The 10,773-nt window shown below is 37.4% G+C and overlaps 1 protein-coding gene across 1 annotated transcript in view; it reads right to left on the minus strand.

Annotated features, from left to right (window-relative positions):
* Nucleotides 1-10,773, minus strand: part of LOC103477638 (semaphorin-7A) — a 52,702-nt gene that overhangs the window by 25,996 nt on the left and 15,933 nt on the right. Inside the window, exons 3-7 of the mRNA XM_008430866.3 lie at nt 9,407-9,469; nt 4,562-4,657; nt 4,146-4,251; nt 745-852; nt 305-444 (exon numbers count right to left, since the gene is read on the minus strand). Of these exons, the coding sequence (XP_008429088.1) occupies nt 305-444; nt 745-852; nt 4,146-4,251; nt 4,562-4,657; nt 9,407-9,469 (513 nt within the window). The remainder of the gene's footprint in view (nt 1-304; nt 445-744; nt 853-4,145; nt 4,252-4,561; nt 4,658-9,406; nt 9,470-10,773) is intronic.

The raw sequence follows: 10,773 nt of genomic DNA on the forward strand, positions 1-10,773 counted from the left end.
CCACCAATAAAGGACACAAGTGGCTTCTGTTGATCTCTTGCTGTGACCCAGCTAGAGTCTGAACATCAGTGAAGAGGACTAAAAATGTAAGAGTGGGAAGATTCCCAACAGGATTTGAAGCCACTGATGCTGCCAAATGTTTTCAAAAGCAGACACATGAATTTAGATACTATATGTTGAGCTGATGTTAGGTAAATATACATTTTGGTAATTCTAGCTTCCCTGACACAGAAAATGTTGGATTTTATGCTTATTTATATACATTGTATTTAAATTTGGCAAAAACTGTTTGCAGACTCTTTACCGTGCAGATTCGACCTATGCGGGCCCTGTATGGCTCCTCATCCACTCGGGCTGTCTTGTTGAACTCCGTGAAGAAGAAATAGATCTCCTCTTTGTACTTTTCTGAGGCAGGGATTATGGATGCTCCAGCAAACTGAGGACCTACAGGTGAGATTTAAATATATCCACAGAGATCAAACACATCAATGCTTAAACTAAAAGCCTTACTACAACTTTTGTGCAGTTATTTCCTATCTTAAAAAAGAACCATGTCAGATTCTCCAGGAGGATCTGAGTGGAAAGACAGTTTGACAGCAGTCGTGAATACACCTACATGGTTTTGTCCCTATGGGAACGATAGTAGAGGATTTACAGAGAGCACCACCCACCATCTCCATATGCAATTATCTAAACGTGTATACCTTACACGTGACTCCCCCCCCCTCCCCCCCACCTACTCACTCAGCAGCCAAATGTGTTCTGTCTTCAGGAGTTTCTGGGAGCCAAATGTACGACGGATCGAGCCGGCGTGACCTCCCACTGATGACATGGCCGAGTACAGACTCCCATCTGAGACAGGCAGGAAAAACAAAAGATGCACAGGAGAAGAAATGGTGAGTGGCAGGTAATAAAAAACAGGGCACACTTGACAAATCAGTACAAGGTTGAAATGGAGGAAAGGGGCGCCTGGAGTGACACAAGAAGAGAATTGACTATGGTGAAAAATGGGGAAGACAAAGAGGAGAGAACATTAAACACAGAGTTTAGAGGAACAAAAGTAGGGCCTGGAAGACAAAGACAGAATATGAAAAAAGCAGGGCAGAGAATAGGGAGCCGAGAGCAAAGTAAAGACAACATTATAAAGCAGAGCAGCCTTTGCTTCCATGAGCTACAGACGTCCATATTGTTACAATCCAATGCAGAGCTCTGTCTCCATAGCAATGCAGAGGGGGAAGCATTTGAAATCATGGCAGTAACATCTTAATCAGGACTGATCAGTATGTAGATGCCACTGAGCTCAAGCAAAGGGGTCGACTCATTGCATGCACAATCAACCCCCCCATGTGGAGGAGCATCCAGCAGCACAGCCCAAACCCTCGCTGATTTAAGTGCCTCTTCAAACAGCCCATCTGCATTAGATGGCTGAAGAAACACACAATTTCCAAGTCCCTCTTCATGCACAATGACTACTGAAGGTCAGTTTAATTAGATACAGCCCTATTTAGGCAATGTTATGCAAGACTTAATACCTACACACTCAAGGGTTTCATTTGAAGAGTCTTATTTTTATGTTGTAAAGCTTTGTCTGTCTAGCTTGCAAATGCAAGTAAATCCAGCCTTATATATGAACTGTCTTTACATAAAGAAATCTAAGATAGATTTGAAAAAATACAGTGTAAAAATCTTTACAGAAATAGATCAGATGTTGCCGTACCATTCACTTCAGGGTCGGGGATCTGCCGATGCCGAGTTGTAACAATATACTGAGTTTACTATGATTAATGTATGCATTATCTAAGTCTTAACTGGGGACCCTACCATTGGAATGGTTAGCAAAGCTGTTGAGTTTTTTTTTTTAATTATGATAGGATTTCCATCCCTGGATGAAGCAAAAATAAAATGAAATTGGTCTCAAAAACTTACCGTTGCACTATTTAGTACAGAGTCTGTTTTGGCAGTTTTTCTAATAACTATTGTAACACTTTATCCCTCTACGCCTTATAACTCTGGTTTAAGTGGGGACATTTTATAAAGTTGCTGTTGTGAGCCACTGCTAAGCCATACAGACGAACTGAAGGTTATTTTCACAATTCCCTTCACAACTTCTTCTCCATGGCAACATAAATTTCCGCAGGAACACCTGACCACAGAGCTGATGTAGAAAATGTACAACTATAGAAAAACCACGGGAACAATCTAACTACAGAATACTTAAGGACACAGATGACTAATGGAATAGTCTGACTACAGAACACGCTACAGTATTTTCTAAAAACATCCAATTTTGTGATGTAAATTGCAACTTTAGTGACTGCAAAGGGTTTATTGAACTCAAAATTTGGAATTTCTGAATAGCTAGACTGATGACTTAACCTGTTAAAATAGACTTCTTCTGTTGGCCCTGACCTCAACATAAAACATGGCTGCTCTACTGATAAAACTGCATTCAATCTCTAAGAAAAAGATTGGTTTTCTACTTGCCAAGTTTTTACCTCAATAAAGTCGTCTTGTATATTGTACCATGTTATTACCAGTATGAATAAATGATCTGGTACAGAGTCTGCATACATACAAGTGCAACTCAACTCATTCTTACCAGAATTCCTGCCTGGTCACTGCACACAATAATGACTGAATCCTACTGGTTTCTACGACGCATTTGGAGCACATTTGAGAGTGATGTAACCACAAACTTTGTGTTCAACTGGAATGCAATATTTCATTTAGATACGCTGGTCGTGATTTTCAGTTCTTGTCTTCAACTGTAGCTTCATAAAACCTTTGATACAAATAAGTAATTTGTTCTTATGTTAGGATTAGTCATCTGCCAGAATAAGTGATGTTATTTATATTTCAAAATGACTCAAGTTACTCAGCCCACAGTGGATTTTATAACAAATCTGTTTTTAGTCAAGATTAATAAACCTTTTATGTGATTAAGTTCCAATTATAACCAAATATAACTTAATAATAAAGAAGCAAACTACGGTTTGATTATGAGTCTAAATAACAAGTCAGAGTTTTCAGTAATAGGCAACATAATAACTTTTATGGTGAGTCTGTATAACCATCAAAAAGCGTTTTACACTTAATATTTTGAGGGACTTCAGAGAAAAGAAACCTTTAGTCATCTTCATGACATGAATAGAAGATGATTACGAGAGCAAGATTGCTCTTGGCAGCCCAGGATTCATAAGCGTCACGTTGTTGCTCCTGACACAAATAGGCCGAGTTAATATGAAGAGCTGAAGGTGGCTTTACTCCAGAGTAAGGCAGGTGCCAAGGAGAAGCTTTAGAAATAGATTGAAACGCTTCTAGAGAACCAAATGCTAAAGAAAATCGATCTGCTCATTAATTTCTAATTTCTACTGCATTAAAACACTCACTCACTCCCCAAATAATATTTATCTTGTTCATCTCTATGCCTCAAACAAATGCATGGAACTTAGATTTAGATTTAATGTACAGAAAAAGCAGATAAATAGAAAGAGATTCTGCATCAGATACATGTATGGGCTAGGCACTAATATTATTTCAAGTCAAAAGAAACATGTTGGTGAACTTCAAATATTACTTTAAACTAAATATGCAAGGGGTAGCAAAACCTTTACGCTTTACAGTACATGAGTGGTGGAAAACTAAGACTGAATGAGTGAAGTTCAGTCAGGAAAGGCACTGCCAAAGCTATTTGCAATAAGTAATCTCCAATATCATAACATGTCTGCTTATTTTATTTTGAAAATAGCGTAATTTAGTCATGGAGCAGCATGGAGATCCTAAGCATGGCTTAGAGAAATAACACTGCGCCCTTCTGATCTGACATGTTGACAGTACATTTTATGTATTTGCATGATGATTTTAATAATGACATTTGACAAAATGTAATGTTTATTGCTTGTTTCATAATGTGTTACTGTATGATGTTTATGTGGGGTGAGGCACTTTGAACTACCTTGTTGCTGAAATGTGCTATACAAATAAACTTGAACTTGACATGCAAAGAACATGCATAAAGATATACCTCATTTCCACATGCACCATCCCTTGGCTGCCTTTAATCTTACTTCCACGTTTTCATTCTCTTCCCTGCAAATGTAACTCATTGGGCACAATTTTGGGTTTCGTTTTTGGGAGTTCATTACCTGCAGGCAAGTTGATTGACTTCTGCGAAGGGAAGGGAGGTGAAATCTGAGAGGCTGGCGCTATCATCCCACCGCCTTGGACGTCTGTCAGCACCGTCTCATTTACCTGCAGGGGAAAGGTGCAAGATATTGGAGCCAAGCGGAGGTCTCCTTGAGATCTGTCTCATTACTTGTTTTACCCTTCACTCACTGGGTAAACTTCAATTTATCTGTGAAGGATCAAATTGAAGTAAGAACATTCTCTTTGAGTGTAAATAACTGTTAGCCTTCATTTTATGAACAGAAGAAATAAGTGAGGAAATAGATAAATGCTGTTTGCAGCTGCTCTACAGATGGCTCAATTTACTGCAGAAAGCACTTATGGCAGCAGAAACAGAGACAGGGAAACTCAAAGGAATTCATCTGTAGATATTTACCAGCATCCAGCATCTGGGGCTTCCAGCATTCGTCCCACATACTATGAAGGTGTCATTAACTTTCTGAAGGACGGTGATGAAATTGTCGCACTCCATCTGTTGGAGAAAAAGGAAGTGAGTGAGACAGAAAAAGGGGAAACATCAAGGAAGGATGCAGAGGATAGGGGAGTGAAATATGCTGATTCTTTTAGGGTTTAAGGATTAAAGAGAAGGGGAGAAAAACGGAAAAGGATGAAAAGGGGATTAAGGGAAAAAGAGAACAAAATGAAAGACAACAGAAAGTCTACCATGGGACTCAAGCAGTGGAAGGTAGAATAGAGGGATGGAGAAACAAAGCAGAAGTGCAACAGAAAACAAACAGATTACTGGGGAAAAATGGGCTGCTGAGAAAAGATTGGAAGCCATCCATGCTTGGCACTTTTGGCAGACAACAGAAAAGGCTTAGACCTGCAGTACAATACTGCAATGCTGCATATGCATCACTTCATCAACAGGGACAAATAATGGACTGCACTGTACACAAATGGATGCAGAATGAATATGGTTACAGAAATATTCTTAATAAATAATCAGTTTTTTAGCTCATCAGCTCATTCTTTATCAAGATATTTTCAAAGTGTGTCTAAAGAGATGGTTTTTTTTTCCCCATGTTGAAAATAACAAGGACATCAGTTTAGATACATATCCAGTGATGATAGAGAAACATTGCTAAAATTCAGAACGAGGACTGGACGTGTGTAGGTGGGTATGTAGGTGGCTGGATAGGTGGAAGAGTGGGATGAGATTTTATTTTACTTAGATTCTTTTATTTTGTGTCCACGCGTATTTCGGTTTTTGAAAGACATAGTTGCTGGTGCATGTTTGGGCATTGATTTTTGATGTTCACGATCAAATGGAGAGCTGAAGTTAAAATGTGTGAGCTGTAAAGTCACGGTTGCACCCGACACTGGGACTGATATTTTCTACCTGGCGAGACAAGACAGGTTTATACGTTGTTGGTTCCATATGTTACATCTTAACCAAGCCCTTTGACATTTCAGTTCATTTCACATGCTGTGTATGTTTTATGTTGTTTTTGGGCACTTGTGCAACCACCTTAAGAAATTCAAATGATGAACTGTTAAAATATAAACCTATATCTCTTGAAAAAATATGTTTCTAGAGGATAAATTGCAGCTTGTGGTTATAATATACTGAAAGAGCTGTGAGTGAGTGCAAGCCATTGTAGTTGTTTGGATTTAACTATTTGATATTTCAATTATCTGTGACAAAGTTTGGCTTTAATCTTCTGATACCAGACAAATTGACTGGGAACTATAATGAGCAGAAACATCAGAGTCTGCATACACCTTCTCTAAACACACAGTAGTTTCCATGTCCACAGCATGATCACCAAGGACCGCTCACCAAGAGTGAAAAACACATTACAGAGATGGTTTCACACACTGATTAATACCACCTGGAATTAAAAAAAACTATCTTCAAGAGTGGGAATGTTTTTATAACAGCCTGGAAAACCCCAGGTGAGATTTGATTGAGTCATGCAGACTTTGTAGGTTTATTTTTTTATTTTTTTAATTCTCCCATATTCAGGAAGAACTGTCATGTTCAGCCCCAAGAAACGGTGTGTGTGCTCCTGATAAACTTATGCAGAGGTAGACAGAGTTCTTGATTCATCTCCATCTAAGAAACATGCTTCTTTTGCTCACGATTTATCTGAATTCCATGTTTCACAAGTAAATGCATTCCAACTATTTATTGTTCAAGTTAATGTATAAAAGATGAATAATTGAACAGAAATAAACAACAGAAGTGTTAAAACACCGAACTCGAGTCTCTCTCTCTCTCATGAATCTGTTGGGTCGAGCCAGAGACGAGTGCAGACTGAGCACATCGCATCAAACACTCAGACAGGCAGGATGCGGACGCGGCCAAAAAGGTCTGACTTTCAGCGTGAATGTCAGAGTAAAGGGTGAAGTCAATCAGACTGTTACAAAAAAACCCTATGGTTGTTAGACCAAATTCACTAGTCCTGGTATATTTTATGTTATGCAGTGGAGTCTTTAAATTGTTGAGTCATTTGGGAAAAATATTGTCAGGTCAAAAGGGAGGCCTTTACCATGAAAACATTTCCCTCATATCAAGGTTGAACAAAAGTTTCAAACCATTACATCGTATAGATCATTAATCTTTTAAATTATAGTGTGAGAGTGTATCAGTTTTTTTTTTGTTTGTTTTTTTTAACCCTTAATTAACCAGATGAGTTAATAAGAAATTCTTACATTAATGACCTGGCAGAGAAGCAAGAACACGTAGAAAGAACAAGCAGCACACATTTACAATAATCAACAAACAGCAACACTGTTGAGGTCATAAAACAATATAAAACAATACTGAGACATCTGCAGGTTTCAGACAGCAACTTCTTTAGAATATATTTAAATGTTGGTGCTCAGCTTTAATACTGAGCACCTTTGTATTATTTCTCCATATTTTGATTTAATTGTGGGAACACTGACCATAATGTGTTGGGCAGAGTAACAGATTATTGAAATCAAAGATATTGCAGAGATAAACCTATTGGACATTTATAAACACATATCAGTGAGTTTTCCTTCATTTTTTAAAGATGATCTGTCAGAAGACTCCATACTACGGACTACAGCAAAGTGTGTAAAAAGAGGTGTTAATAATGAAACATAAAGCAGAGTGGTATGAATCGTCAACTTTATGAACTGTAATAAGTGATTATTTTTTTATTCATGTATGGGCTTTAAATGCTTCAATTTCAGTAATAACCATCAATGCAAACACCTTTTGAGGATTCCACATGTGCTATTTTGAAACAATTGTTACACTTTCCTAAAGTCAAAGGGCAAGCCTGGCATAGATTTATTTATAATGTAGCATGAGTTGGAGAGGGGGCTTCAGAACATAATCAGCGGCTGACCAGCCTGCGGTAGTCACCACTGACACTGTGTAGCTGTGAGTAATACCGCAGCCTCGGGATGACACAGCTGTCAGAGTGAGACGGTGGTTTATTAAAGCTGCAAGCCAAAAACATGCAGCACTATGTGTGTGGACTGAAAAATTGTATTAAAGCTTTTGTTTTCTTGCGCTTCTGTGACGTTGGTGGCATGCCGGTGTCAGAAGCAGAGCAGGTTCAAACTGTAACAAGAAGATTAAACCTAAGCAAAAACAATGAAACATGTCCTGCTAAATCCTCACCCACATAAAACAGCAGAGCAATCAGCCACAGGATACTGTGAGAGATTCATTTCCAAACATGAGTAAGGTTGATGCACCAAGCAGTCATATCAGAAGTCATAACAATCTTTAGAATGTTACAAAATAAATGCAAAATTCCAGGCCTGAACTGGAAGCTGTATTCTCTGGTAATATATGTATTTATTCAGGGGAATGCAGACTCTATTGTGTGAGGAGGCACTAACATGCATAATAAAACGATGTACCTTCAGGCTCTAACATGCAGAAGGTCCAGCTACTTCTCCCACCAAGGACTGAGACCATAAACATGATGTTGAAGGCCTTTTTTTCTCAGAAAAAATATTGTTTGAATGTGTTTTCAAGTTTCTAGTAAGGATTCTAACTTGAGTCTAAATGAAAAAAAAAAAATACATTTTGAAAAAATAAACTTGATATCTTGACGTGTGCGTGTGTGTGTGCGTGTGTGTCTGTTATAAGGATATTACTGTTTTAGGACTGAATTTTTTTCTGACATCATTGTCTTTATGTCTTTTTCAAACTAAAGCTGTCGTCACACTGTTTATCTTTCCATTTGTGCTGATTTACTAAAAAGGTGTTTTGCACAGGTTTAAGCATGAGTTAATATAAAGTACTGTTACCTGAAAGTAAAATTTCTGAACATGTGTTTTACATAGCTTTTATGTTCTTTTGATTGGTGCATATTAGCATCAAGGTGTGAAATACACAGCGTTTTTTTTTTTTGTTTTTTTTTTTCTTTGCAATATTTGAGTTGTTGCAGACAATTCTAAATAGGTGATGTAGTTCTCTCTACTCTGATCTATGGAGTTTAAAGAAAGGCTAAAGCTAAATTATTAAAAAAAACAAAAAATGTGTATTGTGGCCTTCAAAACCTCCATTAATTGTCTTTCAATACTTCAATTGTCTAAATCAAACCACACAATTAACAGCACTTATGATGATTTCACAGCCTCTAGTTCAGCTGGTGTTTAAAAGCTGTGTAGCAGTCTGGTGGTTCTACTTTTAAAGTTAGCATACCATTTGCCTGTTGGCAGCCGGAACTCAAAAGGTTCATGAAGACAGTAATGACACTTTAATGACTCTTCAGCTCCCCTCACTGTCCTCTGCAGAAACTTCTCACATCCTACAATGAAGTGAATTTACCACAAACTTTCTACTACAGTTGTTGGGAATCCTGTGAAGATGCAGTTTCCTTAAAAAATAAAGTATTTTTTTGGGACAAGTTTACATATTTTGTGCCTTTTTTCATTCTGAATTTCTCTTTTTCTCTCTGAGAACTTGATGTAAATTATTCAGTGCAATTAAGTGCTTAGTCAAGTGTGCAGTTTGTTTTGAGGTAGGACCATCTCATGTGTAATTGTATTCCATCTACATAAATTACCACTTGTTGACGTCTTTATGTATCATTGTATGTTTATCTGGTTCACCAAGTGTAGAAATATAGCTCTTTCACAGTCATACGGTGTTAGAAAAGAAGCCTTATTGTGCTCAATATAATGGTAATGAGAAACAGCATGCTAGTCAGACAAACGCACTGATTGAGCTGGTTAGGGCTGTGCAGAAGCGATGGAGGTTCTGACAGTGAGGATGAGTTTTTACCTCATCTGGAGAAGCTTTTGCCTTGCAGGTATCAATTGCAGTCTGATCCGATGCCGCTGGGATCTGTGGGAGGAAGGACGGCTTATTTTGTGCCAAGTTATTTCACACTAAACTCTTCCAGTCTCACAACAGCCTCTAGAACACAGTCCTCACAGATGACATTCATATTTCTTGCTTTTTCTCAGGATGTGAGGTATTTCATTCTTCATATTTTTTTATTATACTTCTCATGACATTTTCATGCAGAACATCCTTCAAAGAACCATAAGCTCCTTTAAGCAAATCTGCAGCACAGCGCATTATTCAAATGACATTACAAAGGAAATCTTTTGATGTAATTGGTTCATCATTGAAAATCTGATGATTGTTTCTGAGCCTTTCATGTCAAATCTACCATAAATTGTTAAATTTTAAAAGAAAAAAATTGGTTCTTTCATTTTTAAATGAAATGGATGTAATTCGCTTTTGATGCTTTCATATACTAAAATATTGACTTTCCTTCACTGTGTTCCATTAAACTACTCTCTATTGGAAATAACAGGCAAAGTGTAATTTCATTTTTTACGACAGAAACCAAGGTTCTGAAAAGTTTAAACATCCCTGTTTAAATGGCAAGTTTTTGTGAGGTACAGAATAAGATCAAGATAAATCATTTCCAGCTATTGTGTGACATTTATCCTGAATAATTCAGCTACAAAACAAATCAGTTTGAAGAAAAAATATGAAAAAAAAATAAAATGGATACCGCCCATAGTAGATAAGTGCACTCATATACTAATACTTTGGAGAAACACGTTTTGATTTCATTTCAGCATCCAGTCTCTCTTGGAAGCAGTCTGTCACTACATCACATGTTGACCTAGCAATAATTGCCCAACCTGTTTATCAATCTGTGAGAACACCTCTTTTCCTCCCTTAAGTGACCCCAAAGATTTTCTGTCGAATTTCGTTCTGAATTTTGAAAACTTAAAATTTTCTTGATGAAACTGTTCTGTTATTGATTTTGATGTATCCTTGTACTCAGAGTGAAGCTGAAAATTATTCTGACTGTCTTTCTAAGTTTTCTATATGACATGTTTTGGTTCATCACTGATTGGTAGTTTTTACAGTTTCACCTACAATGACAACACGTTGAGTATCACCTAAAGAAATCAGACCATGATTCTGCCACCACCATATTCAGTGAGAATGCATTCCATGCATTCTCACTTATAGTGTTTCTGTTTTTCTTTATCTTTATTATTATTATTCTGACTTCCGTACGTTTTTTGTCGCTTAACTACTTTCACTACGTTTCACTAATTGTACTAATTTATATATCAAAACGTTCAGCTCCTTCAGGAGAATGGTGCTATGACTTTTGGTAA

The sequence above is a fragment of the Poecilia reticulata genome, chromosome 16 (assembly GCF_904066995.2).
Source record: "Poecilia reticulata chromosome 16, P_reticulata-male-v2, whole genome shotgun sequence".
NCBI classification, from domain to species: Eukaryota; Metazoa; Chordata; class Actinopteri; order Cyprinodontiformes; family Poeciliidae; genus Poecilia; species Poecilia reticulata.